Source organism: Quercus robur, chromosome 6, assembly GCF_932294415.1.
Source record: "Quercus robur chromosome 6, dhQueRobu3.1, whole genome shotgun sequence".
In the NCBI taxonomy this organism is placed as follows: domain Eukaryota; kingdom Viridiplantae; phylum Streptophyta; class Magnoliopsida; order Fagales; family Fagaceae; genus Quercus; species Quercus robur.
This window is the reverse complement of record NC_065539.1, coordinates 7,153,212-7,166,848: the sequence shown is the minus strand read 5'-3', so window position 1 is coordinate 7,166,848 and position 13,637 is coordinate 7,153,212. Positions and strand designations below refer to the sequence as shown.

Sequence of the window (13,637 nt, the reverse complement as noted above, 5' to 3'; positions counted from 1 at the left end):
AAGGAAAATGATATCTCCGGCCAGCTTAAGTTTTCTTTAAACAATGATGTTTGGATTTTGGACTCATTATTATGACACTATATTTTTCACATCTTTGATATAATATGTTATGATTAGAGTAACCTCACTTTCATTTAATTTTATCATTGACATCATTTATTATTTACTAATCATAGATTCATAATAGGTCATTTTAATAACTATTTAATGATATGCCGCTTGTCTTATTGCTATTTTTTCTAATTGTATTAGTTTAATTGTCAATACCCTGTGCGTGCCGACCAAGCTAATCATGTTCTTAGAAGCTCTTAGAATGTATTAGCCCACTTAAGCCTTACTTTATGTATTAAAGAATTAATAATGGCCCACTTAAGCCTTGGTCTTCGTCCCCCCCTCATTACTTAATCTGTACATGGGTTTGAGACTTGCACGCCAATCCATCCATTGGTCTTCCTCTCCTCTCATTTTCAAATCACCCTTGCTTCCTTGGTCTAATAAATACCCTAAGAACCACTCTCTGTCTCTCCCATTGTCACAACTCACAACAATGGGTAAGCGAAGTGCAATCCATTCAGAGTCAAACCCAAAGCTTCTTCCTGAAGAACCCACTTCTCAACCTGAAAACCCATCTTCCTCCTCCAAAACCCCCCTTCCACCCCAAAAAATCAGAAAACTATCCTCCAAAAACAACAAGTCTCAACAGCCAGAGCCAGAGCCACAGGTCCCTAATTCAGAAGACACTACCATTACCAAACCCAGCGACCCAACCCCATCTGAGGCCCCCAATACCCTTTTGCCCATAATATCTGTAAACCCTTTAACAATCGAAGGCGAAATCGATCTTGCCCTTAACCATTTGCGCAGCTCCGATCCACTCCTCACCTCCCTAATCGATTCGCATCGTCGTCCTTCTTTCGAATCTGAACCTTCACCACCATTCTTATCCCTCACCAAAAGCATTCTCTACCAGCAACTCGCTCCCAATGCTGCCAAAGCAATCTACAAACGCTTCGTCTCTCTCTGTGGCAGCGAGTCCGAGGTTGTCCCCGACAATGTGCTGGCACTCGACGCCGCCGAGCTCCGAAAGATCGGAATCTCCGGTCGGAAAGCGACTTACCTTCATGACTTAGCGAACAAGTACAAAGATGGGGTTTTGTCGGACTCTTCGATTCTCGAAATGAACGATGAGTCGCTGGTTACAAAGCTAACGTTGGTGAAGGGAATTGGGGTTTGGTCGGTGCACATGTATATGATATTCTCGTTGCATAAACCAGATGTTTTACCGGTTGGAGATCTTGGAGTGAGGAAAGGCGTGCAGCGTTTGTATGGGCTAAAAGAGTTGCCATTGCCTTTGCAGATGGAGGAGATTTGTGAGAAGTGGAAGCCTTATAGGTCTGTTGGGTCTTGGTATATGTGGAGGCTTATGGAAGCCAAAGGGGATGTTGATTCTGCCTAATGTACCTGTCTTCTTGTACTATCTTAGTTTCTTGTATTGTTGTACTATCTTATCAGTTTCTTTTACTCTTGCTTGTTTATGAAAAAACCAAAAAAAAAAAAAAGGTTGTTTATATGGTTGTACATTTTGCGTGCTTCACATGTTTATGCAGTTCATACTCTGAAATTTTGCTTGCTAATAACATAAATAAGGCTTGGTAGTTAGTAGTATTGTTGTTGGGTTTCAATCGTGTAGTTAGAAACTATGTCTTGCTTTTACCAAATACGTGCTAGAAGGGTTGGTGGCTTGGTGCCATGTGGATTGTTGAGTGCCTAATGGATTCACATGATTGGTATCTCTATCTCCTATAATATGGCTACTAGGAGTGGTAAAATTTGGGTTTGAACATTTAGTTCCGTATTTTAACAAATTGATTGTTTGTACTTGGTCAATCTTCGGCCAAAGCATGAATCTAGAGCCTCTACAGTAGCAATAATTATCTTATGCAACAGAAATATGCATCCTCCATTTCATAGTATTGAGTCCCATAGCTACGGTGGTCTAGAACCAATGTTACTGTGAAAGGGGGGATAGCCATATCTGCATGATGAGATACCTTCTCAATCGAAGGAAAGATTCCAAGCTGAAACAAGGTAGTTAACTAAGTCAGTCTCTGTTTGCAGTATTTGGGCTTTATCCTTATATAGTTCTACACTTCTACTGCATTATTACACTGATGATCCAATATATATATAGATGGAGGGCATCATAAACCTTTACCTGTAGGTATTGTTCAATTTAGTGATTGGGGGGGTTGGGGGAGGTGGTGTTCTTGTTCCGGTACATTGAGCTCTGTTTAGTAGTTGATTTTGAGCCCTTTGTGAAAACCATCTAACATAAAATTATGGAAAATTATTCTTTTACATTGTAACGGTAGACACAAAAAGTGGCAAATGTTGTATATATTTATAAAAAGTGTTCAATATAATCATATAAAGGTTAATTTTTGAATATCTAATTGTGCATCAATCAGAAGCCATATCCTGTAAATGCTGCATAAGCAAGAGAAAGTGACTGACATGCATTCAGTTCAGTGGGCAGAGCAAGCATACGATTGACATCAAAGTGATCCCAGCAGTGCGTTCTATAATGCAAGAGAAAATAGATTAGCATTGTATCTCATTGAAAGAACTGCACTCACAATTATACTAAACAATTTCACCACAGTGTAATGTGTTCTGCTATTACTCACCGAGGGGGAAAATAAACCAAAGGTTCTAACAACAAATTAGTGTCTGTTTTCTATTTAGAAAGTGAATGATGCTTGATATCACTTGGGTGTAATCTTTTTCCTTACCTTGATCCCCTCTCTCTCTCTCTCTCTCTTTTTGAGCTAATCGAAGAAACTGAAACATGCAATTGTGTTGGCTTACTTCCTCCATTTCTTATTTTTGTCGGTCCTCTATTCAACCATAGTAGTACTCTTTAAAAAGTTAATGGACATAATCTTAAAGTTTTTAAGATTATGGGATTTGCTAGATCATTGGGCATAACTTCTGGAGCCCTAATTAAGTTTTGGGCTCTAAAGGATGGTCTCATCCTAGCTTCTCAACTTAGGATTTCCTCCATATGTGTAGAGCTTGATGTCAAGCTTATTGTTTTACTTCTTACTAATTACTCGATAAATAATCTTATATTGGAGCCTTGGATTATTGCAGGACCTTATTAAAGTAATTCCATAGATCAACTGTCCAACATTTTCAAGGAGGTGAACTAATGTGCTAGTGTATGGACTTTGTTTGGAGCCACCCTATCTTCTAACTATATTAATTTTGTTAACCCACCTCCTGTGGTGGAGGACTTGCTAGCTTTTGACAAGGCCGAGCATTTTTTGTAATAGACTTATCAGTAGTTAATTTATATCAGTGTTGGTTTACCCAAAAAAAAAAATTCCATTAGGTTCATTTGATCAATGTTAAAAACTTTTTTTAAATGGGAAAATTATTTTATTTAAAAAGGTAAAGTACCCCCTTTTTTTTCCTTCGGTTCATATGATCAATATTAAAACCTCAGGAAGGCTGGACCCAGCCAGAGTTAATTTGGTCCCAGCCCATTCCACATGTAGGTCATTCAAGCCCAGTACACTGCCTATTGCTTCGGCCCAAGTCACACAGTCTGCAATGTTCGTAAAAAAAATAGTGGCAGCCTGTTTATCCTGCACATTCTTCTTCTTCTCCTCCTTTTTTTTTTTTTTTTTTAAATAAATAAATAAATAAATAATTTCTTGGAAGATTTTCACCTGATAATCATTACCCATGTGTGAAGAATTGTGAAGCTTTTGGTATATTTTTCATTAATCATGTGATTTGAACATATATATACCAGGAGGTGTTAATCGAAGTCTCATGATTACTGGGGGTTAGGAATGATATACAGGTCAAACAATTACCAGGAAAGGAATTGTGTTGGACATGTGGTGAAGTAATTTACCAGTTTGGAAAGCCTTAATACACGGGCGGGTCAACCAACAAAGAAGGAAATAAGGAAGTGCACTAGTGAATTACAATTATGGAAGGCAGCTAGCCTAATTCACTGTTCAGCTATATAAGTGATAATGAGAATAAATATATAGCTTGTGAGAATGTGTGCATTCAAATTCATGTTTTCTGCATTTCATTTGTAACATGCACATGCTAATTCAGTAATTAATGCCTGCATCGAATACAGGGACTTTGTACCCATTTTATGATTTGTCATCAAAAGTAAAGAACCCTAAACATGTAGGCTTGGAACCCCTGTGGTGGTAAATGAAAAATTAAAGATTGAAGCTAGGGAAATGTCTCGTACGTCCCAATTGATGCATTTGCCCCACATGAGTTTTCTCTGTCCCTGTTGAGATTTTTCTTTTTTCTTTTTTTGGTCATTTGAATAAACTTTTTTTTTTAGATAAAATATTTTTATTAATTTTCATCTTTTTTAATTAAAAAAAACTATTAAAATAAAAACTACGTCATTTTGGGATAACTAACAATACAATTTTGGCCTTCTAAAAAAAAAATTACAATTTTGACAAAGCCTAATATGAGGACTAAACAAAATAAAGTTGAAGCTTACATGACTAAATTACACGAAAGTAAGTGAAGTTGCATAAGTAAATTGAATTTTAGAAAAAAGTTGTAGGAGTAAATAGTGATCGAAAGTGAATTTCATCGTTTTGGGGTTACTAACAACACAATTTTGATGTAGACTAATAAGAAAACTATATTTAGTAAAGTTGAACTCGAAACTTAGAGGATGAACTGAATTTTAGACAAAGGTTAAAATGAGCAATTTGTACTTTAGCCTATAAGTTATATTTTTATACATATTTTATTATCATCCCCTGAAACACATCTCTCTCTCTCTCTCTCTCTCTCTCTCTCTCTCTCTCTCTCTCTCTCTCTCTCTCTCAGAGTGCTAGAGCAGCAAAAATATTTTTAACTTGCCTTGCCCTTAACCTGCACTAATTTCATTCCATGCAAGTCTCCCCTCCTCGAACAAGGACAAGATGACAATAAGGCACCCATAATTTGAATTTTGAACCCACATCTAATACCACCTCATCGTCATCCTTAATTGAAGCTATAGGTTCTCTCTCTCTATTGGGGGGGGGGGGGGGGGGTTTAAAATTAGGACTTCCATGATAGGTTCCTCGCTTAGCAAGCATCTCAACACATTTAACTTCATGGAAAACATTCTTTACTTGAGCTTGATTAAATCAGCTCAACAATACCCTGTGATATAATCATTCAAAAAACCTAGATTGATTTGTTAGAGGAGGGTTATAACTTATAAGGTAATAAGATCAGCTACAACTTTGAGCTTCTCCTATCTCATTATCACTAAGAACATGTGTATACACAAGAAGCTTACTTTGTAGAAACCTATCAAGGTGTTACTTATATAATTCCTCTTTCCATCCCTTAGATCATATAATTTATATTCTTTTAATAAATACAATAATATTTTAATATATAGCGTCTATATTATAATAATTGTTTTTTTATCATCTAATCAATACATCAATAATTTCTTTTATTATTATTTATTGTAGACAAGGTTAAAATATAGATTCCTTTGAAAATGTTGATGCTACCCTTATTAGTCATGATAAATAATGTCCATGCATGTATATATATATAACCTAGCCAAGAAAGAAAAGTAACTGCTATACGTAAAATTTATGACCTTGATTCGAGTTGTCATTTCAACTATTTTCCATTCTTCTTCTTCCACTCGATTTTCCATTCTCTTGAGATCTTTTCTCATCTAACCAAAATGTTTACAAAGAATTGGCTGCACACTCACGAAATGTTAGCCACAGAGAAAACGTGCTATGATTTTAGTTCCACATGGGGATATAGGACAAACGAATGAAGAATATGACAATGCAAGTAGACAGTAATCAATCATTTATTTGGTTTGAATTAAAGCTCATTCTTTTGGTAAACAGTATATAAACGAAATGATGCTTTACTCCCTTGTCTTCATTCTAATATGCAGTCCATAAAGTTACATCTTTGTGACAAAAATATTAGGAATTCCATGGATTAATTGCAATTGAAATCATGAGTATGATACTATATTAATGCTATTCTTGTGGTGAGGTGAAATATGTTTTATTTATAAGAAGCTTGGAATACATTTTATTTCCACATTTTTTTCACCCACATACACATATTTTAACCGTACCTAAATTTTTTAGGGAGTTCGCATATATTGACATTAATTCTTTCAAATGTGTAGCCAACACCCAACAGGGGGTAAAAAGAAATAACAATAATTGTACGAAGCCGTTAAAAAAATGGGGCAAGTGGCACTGTGGCAACTACATTTTTTAGATGTGAAAGTTCATGAATAGAAGGTCTTACGTTAGGGACAGTGGGGCCTATCTCTTCTCCAGCATTTTTTTTCCTCCAATAGTGTCCAGTCAAAAGCTTAAAAACGAGTCTTATCCACGTTTAAGCATTATTATCAATGGGGGATAATACTTTATAGACATTTTTAATTTCACACCTTATTGAGCTGTCATTTTTATAATGAAATTAGCGTTAGTTTTATATTGATTTATTATGGACACTAAAAATTAAAATATTTATTATACATTAATTATTACTTTACTTATCAATTTGGTATAAACTTAAGTGTGATATTAGGTGTGTTTCTTAACTGATCGCACAGAGAGATTGCTCAGTTTTAGTATATGGACTGAGAGAAAGAAGAAAATTGACAAATTTGATGTTAAAAATAGGGAACAATGGAGCGCGTTTGAAATAAAAAAGAGATCCCCTATGTTCTAATAAAAGCCACACAATACAATCACACAACCGAAAACTAAAAAATTTAGATGTTATATATGTATCTCATAAATCATATGGGTAAACTTTACCTCTAAAATTTAGGAGTTTTTATTTTTTATGCTCTAAAATTTCAAAATTTAGATTTTACTATTTTGAAGTTATATTTTGTTAGTATTACCATCCATTAAATTTATATTTTTCACTAGGTGTCATACAAACTTACTCAGCTTATTTAGTTTGTCTAATAAAACAATACTATATTATTCTCATTATGTTATGTCATTTTTATAATCTAAATCCAAAAATAACGTAACATTATTTTATTAGAAAAATTAAACACATGTAAAAAATTTACATAGAAGTGTAGAACATGATCTAAAATTTAAAAAATAAAATATAAATTCTGAAATTTTGGAGTTAAAAATTTAAAAACCCATTTGATAGAATGGTTTGAAAAGTGTTATTTGTAATTTTTTAAAATATATATGAATAAAAAAATGTATAAAAAAATGTGTAATATTATTTAAAAACTAAAAATATATATTTGAAATTACCCACCAAACTTTTTAAAATAAACTTTGAGCTAAATCATAAAAGGTGGTGTAGGTGTAGGTGCGACGAGTGCATTAGCTTTGTCTTAGATTCCCAGTTGCATTCATAATGGGGACTCCACCCATCCATTCCATCACACGTACCGCGTGCAGTTTGTGATGTGACTGACGACTGACGGGCCCATAATCGAAATAAGATTTGCTTGTCTTGATTCTAATGAAAAAGCCCATCTCACCTCGGTTATCCGTACAACTATCGCACTTTAATTGTGGCATGCTTTCTATGTTTTAATTGTAACTTTGTATCACACCTTAAAAACAAATTTGTAACTTTGTAGGGGACCCGCATCAAGCACTCTAATTTTATTTTATTTTTTTCTTTTGTTTTTCTAAATCTATGCAAGTTAAATTAAAATTTTTAATAAAAAAACTAAACACTAATAAAAGATCTTTCATTTGCTTCAACACTTTACCATTCACAAATAACAGATGAATAGTATTTTTATACCTCTACTGTGGAATTGTTCCTTAACAAATGCTATGGAATTAATTTTTATTATTTGAATCTCTCTCTCACATAATTTTAATCCTCTGGCCATCAACGATCCAACCACCAATCTCTCACCACATACCACCTCCAACCACCACACAGAAATAAATCCATGTGGTGATGACCCCAAACAACTCTCTCAAGGTCCTTTGTATGCTGGCAAACCCATTATAGCCTTAAAGAATAGTAGTAAGAAACTTGAGTATACCTATGTAATTTTCCTTTTTTGTGCTCTCCTTGTTGACATTTCTTGGTCCATCCTCTTCACTAATGAGATTTGGTCACTCATTTTTTTGTTTGGGAAAAGTTAACAAGTTCCCTAAGGGCATTTGCTAGTAAACTATTTTAGAAACATTTTTATGAGAAAAAAAAAAAAAAACAGTTAATGTTTTGATAGTTTTTTCAGTTTCTCATAAAAATTGTATAAAAATTTCCAAAAATGGTTTGTTATCAATTACCTTAAGGGCACCTATTAATATGACTCTTTTTATTTTACTCAATTCATATATATTTATTTACATATATATGCATGCCAACGATCCTAGTTGACTCTCTTAAGACCAAAGACCCATTTTGCTACACTAGGTTTGATGCGGGTTGAATCAGTTATGCTAGGTGGGGATGAAAGATTTTAACTCTAATTCTCTTTACAAAATAAACCATGTAATGTCACTGGGTTAAAATATTTTTGTACGAACTCTCTTATCTAAACTTGTAGCGTCTCTTCATTTGGACCCACTGTGACACAAACACAAAAAAGAATTTGTGAAATTTTATATAAATTTTATGTAAAAATTTTAGGCAATTGTTTGGTGAATGAAAACAATAACCTTCAAACTTGTCATTGGTATTCAAATTTCTTAACCTAAAAAGTCTAACTTTGGGGCTACCATTATAAGCTTTTATTTATTTATTTTCTGATTCCATTCCTTTTTTTTTTTTTTTTTTTGAAGAGCTGATTCCATTCCATTTGTACCATTGGCAAGCTATTGCGTAGATATTTAGTAAGCCGCATGATAGGCTTAAGGATAGGTTTTAAGCAATTTACCCTTCAAATATTAGAGCTTTCTCTATCTTTGGTTTTCTAAGATGTGACACCCCGACTTGGTACCCATATATTGATTTTGATCCATAACTTTGTTTGATTTTATGCATTCCTTGCAGTTCATCGAGTAGTGTGAATTTTAAAAGATCCCTTGTCATAGAAAAGAGAAGTCGCAAAATCTAAAAAGATTAGCTCTTTTTGCTGATAATAATAGTGAAAATACCCAACGGGGCATCTCTCTTTTAACTTGAGGTGGTTATAGTGGGAAAAATGCTTCTATATAAAGATTTAAATGTGCGGTCCTACAGTCCCTACAGTCACATGAGATGAGAGCACCAATTCGGATTTTTGTTACTTCCTTGTCGATTTGTTCAGAGCAAAAATATTCAGAAAAAAAATTATTGTGTATATAACTTTAAGACCTTCACATGTTCACACTTGTCTAGCTAAAGGTTAAATTCTTGGTCAATATCAAAAGAAAAAAATTGGTCAAAATTCAACAACTCTCTTAAGTGCAAAGTACAAAGTCCAGATTGGCCATTGGCCAAAGCGTATCATAATTTTATAATCCATTTAGCCGTATCAACGATAATACATAATTTAATAAAGTAATAATTAAATATATCTTTGAAAGTTCAAAAACGTGTACCAATACACTTTTGAACATTTAGACCCCCAAAAATTAACTAAACCAACACAAGCAATATGTTAAACAACAAGTGTGCGGAAACTTAACATATGCTATAATGTGAAATAGGATAAACACTATCTAAGCCATAACATAATAAAATCACAGCAGATAATATAAAGGCAGAGATAGAGAGGAAGGAAGATGCAAACACAAAGATAACACCCGATGTGTTATCGAAGAGGAAACCGAAGACCTCGGCGAAAAACCTCTCCGCCGCCCTCCAAGCGGTAATCAATCCACTAGAAAATACAGTTGGGATACAAGGACAGCAATAGACCCTCCAAGCCTAATCTACCCAGTGCACCTAAGCCCTCCAAGCTTCTTGCTCCAACGAGGTTGCGCCGAACCTTTTTCTTTTCTAGCTTCCCGGATTCCGCTACTACACCGTAGCATCAACCAATGAAGATTGGCTCCTTCCTAACTGCTTCCCAGAACTCCAAACGACTGTCTCACAGAGATGATAATGGTGAGAACCAGGTTTGGTACAATGCCTCTCAAGGTTTTGACAATGGAGAGGAAGAGAGTGAGGGATTTTGATGAGACTCTAAGGTAGAGATTGTGTGTGAAACAATCTTGTTTTTCTTTAGGGTTTCTCTCTCAAAATTCTCTCTGGAAGCTCTCTTTCAATCGTGGGTTAAAGGGGTATTTATACTGGAGAGGAGAGGAATGTGAAACGTCAGGTTTTTCCAAAACAGGGGTGGCTCGCGGCTTGACCTCGCGGCTTGACCAAGTCGCGAGATCCAGTCGCGAGTTAACCGTATGGCCAGTTGTCCTGTTTTGTCCTGTAGTGCTCCAGCTAGCATGACTGTTCATCTTCCAGCATGCTTGGCACGTGTGCAGTTTCTGGCGGCTTGCAGCCGCGAGTCCACCCGCGAGTCCCAGCCGCGACACTCTGTTTTCTTGCACACTCTTGAGCAATCTTCACTCTATCTCACTCACTACCCTTACAACAAACCCACCTAAATACAGGGTTACTAAATGCTGAATTACAAGCAAATTTGGCACGGAATAAAGCCAATTAGATGGTTGAATAAATTCAACCTTACAATCTTAATTTATTTTGAGCATTTAATACCATTATCAAATAATATTTTTGTACATTTCTCTGACAAAATAAGTCAAATTATGTACACGCATAAAGAAGAACACACAACCATAGCTTTGATTTGAAAGAAAAAAATGTGCATCATAACTCATAATAAATCATTTATTATTTTTTAACTTGATTGTTAACGTGACTAAAACAATTGTTAACCCAAAAAAAATCAAGATTATAAATTTATAATCAAAAGAGAATGAGACCTGTCTAATCTTAAAGCCAATTGGTCGCCATGCTTTGCACTAGGATCCAAGATGAAAAGAATCTATCTAAGATTGAAGAGATTCAACAATGGTGTTCACACTGTGAATTCAATGAGGAGCAATAAATGCAGAGAGAAAGAGAGAAAGTTCAGAGAGAGAGACGAAGAAAGAAAAGAGATTTCTGGAAAGAAATGAATGCTTCATTGTGTATTACACTTGATGTACAGTATATATAGATTACAGAGACTCAGTAACTGCCTAATCAAATCCCTAAAATCTCGGGACTGATCAGTAAAATGCAGAGGGAAATTAGGAACTAATTAACTACCATTTAACTACCCAACAGACTAATCTAATGATGTACAAAACGCAACGTATCAATTGAACTAATAACATAAGGACTAAACGCAGCGTTTCATTAATATACATTTACAACACTGCGTTAATTAGAACGACACCGTTTGCTACATGTCTGGACTAGTCGTTGGGCTTGGGCATTTGAACCATTTGATCAAAATCTGTTTGTCTCTGAGTTTACTCTTAGCACAAGATAGTTTCTTGAAGCCCTTATTGTGGGCATGTAAATGATTGTCCGTCCTAATAAGTTATGCACAAAATAGTTTCTTGAAGCCCTTATTGTGGGCATGTAAATGATTGTCCATCCTAATAAGTTATGGTTGTGAACCACCATATTAGAAGAGGGCATAACTTAGATCCAGTGCTTTTTTACATTAGACCCAATAAGTTATATACAGTTGTGAACCATCGTATTAAAGGATGACATAACTTAAATCTAGTGCTTTTGTACATTAGACCCAATAAGATATAGACACATTGTATCGGGTCCAATCCAAAAATAATAATAAATAAAAAAATGAAGAAAGCCCCAACGGCTATATTTATTTTATTTTTTAAAATCCCCAACGGCACTAGGTTGGGTTTTCGCCTCGTCTTTAGAATCCCAGCAATTACTTGTGCATGCATTTATTAGGATATGAGGCAGTGTGCCAGTGTCCAAATAATTTAATCATTAATCTTTGTTCCTAACTCCTATAAATAATTTAATGATTTAATTACTTGGAAATTGTTCAGTCAAAACACAGAAAAGACGGTACGGTTGTGGCTTGGATAACATTAAAAATTCCTAGGGAAAGATTATAAGTAGCTCGCGAGATATTCTTCTAGTCTCAAATATAGTATTAAACAAAATAATGCATGCCTTTTGTAGACAAATTGTTTCCTGATGTCATACAAATAAAAAGTCGTGTCAGAACTCAGGAGAAAGAGGCAAAGGTGCATGCAACTGGCTACACATGCATACTTAAAAAAGACATGGTTGAATTTTTTTAAGTATACTTTAGATCCTTGAAGAATAATTTCTTTAAATTAGATGTTTATTTATAGGTGCACTTAAGTGATAGCTATTGCACCACGTATTATTCTAATGATCAACACTATACTATATATCATATTATCGCTTGGAAATCTATTCTTTTTAATGATATTCTTAACTAATATATATAGGTTGAATATGCACATAGGTGTGAATTTGATGTAGGACAAATTGGGGAATTTATCTATATGTGTTTGTGGTGGGCTTAGGGTTAGGAAAAATTGTAAATCAAGGTTTATAATTGTTTAAGAAGAGTTATGGGATTGTGATAAGAATTAAAAGATGATTGGATGAGTTTTTTTTTTATTTTTATTTATTTATTTATTTATAACTATTTGGTAAAAGAAAGTATGGAAAATTTTAGGGTTTTGATAGGTAAAAGAAATTGCTTGATTTTGGCTTGTAAAGAAGAAGAATAACTGAGAAATTTAGAGTGTTTAGGGTATGAACAGTACTCATGAACAATAACAAAGAAAAAGAATGGAAGAATAAGAAGAGGAGAAAGAAATAATAGAAAATGAGGAAGAAAGAACCCATAAAGGCCAAAGTGCATCCATGCTCAAAACATTCAATAACTTTATTAATCAACTCTCATCTTCCTTGAATACATTAGCATAATTTATATAAAGACATTTTCTTACTAGTAGTATATATAGGACTCCTACTAGTATTGAAACTCCTAATTTGATTAGTAAACTAAAATATAATAAATACTAACTTGAACGCAAAGAAAATAAATCCTAAGATACTTGGGATCTACTAGGAGATCCAAGACTCAAGCAAAGTACCAAAATACCCTTAATTCACAAGAATTATAGAAATTATAGATTTTCCTTGAATATAAAATTGAGGATAACTACTAACAGTGGCGGTGCCACATTATAGTCAGGGTGTTCCCAGGAACACCCTAACTTGAAAAAAAAAATTATATATAATAACTAATTTTTTTTTTTTACCCTTAAAAAAAAGGAACACCCTCAATCAAAATTAGGAACACCCTCAAATTAAAAAATATATATATATATATTTGTTCTACTTTCAAGCAAAAAAAAAAAAAGCCCAAAAAAAATTTCAACTAAAATCTGAAAAAAAAAAAAAAAAAAAATGTAACAGAGCAAAACAATAGACGGCAAGCCCAACTTCAAGCCCACGGCAAGTCCAACAGATTACTTAGGAAGCAAACCCACAGATTCTCAAAAAAAAAAAAAAAAAAAAAAAAACCCCAATACAGATCACTAAAATCAGAAACCTCAAATCAGTAGTTCAATACATCAGAAATCACTAAAGCTTTTCTCAAAAAAAAAAAAGAAAAAGAAAAAGAAAAAAAGAAA

General features: G+C 34.0%; 1 protein-coding gene across 1 annotated transcript; it reads left to right on the top strand.

The window, feature by feature from the left end:
- The first annotated feature begins 402 nt into the window (after positions 1-402).
- LOC126732518 (DNA-3-methyladenine glycosylase 1) lies at positions 403-1,578 on the top strand. The gene has a single exon (XM_050435425.1). It carries the CDS (start codon positions 413-415, stop codon positions 1,454-1,456), a length of 1,044 nt encoding a protein of 347 aa, XP_050291382.1. The 5' UTR covers positions 403-412; the 3' UTR covers positions 1,457-1,578.
- The last annotated feature ends 12,059 nt before the right edge of the window (positions 1,579-13,637 follow it).

Bases quoted from the DNA above. Each gene is read 5' to 3' on its own strand.
- LOC126732518 (XM_050435425.1), top strand. From the start codon at position 413: ATGGGTTTGAGACTTGCACGCCAATCCATCCATTGGTCTTCCTCTCCT.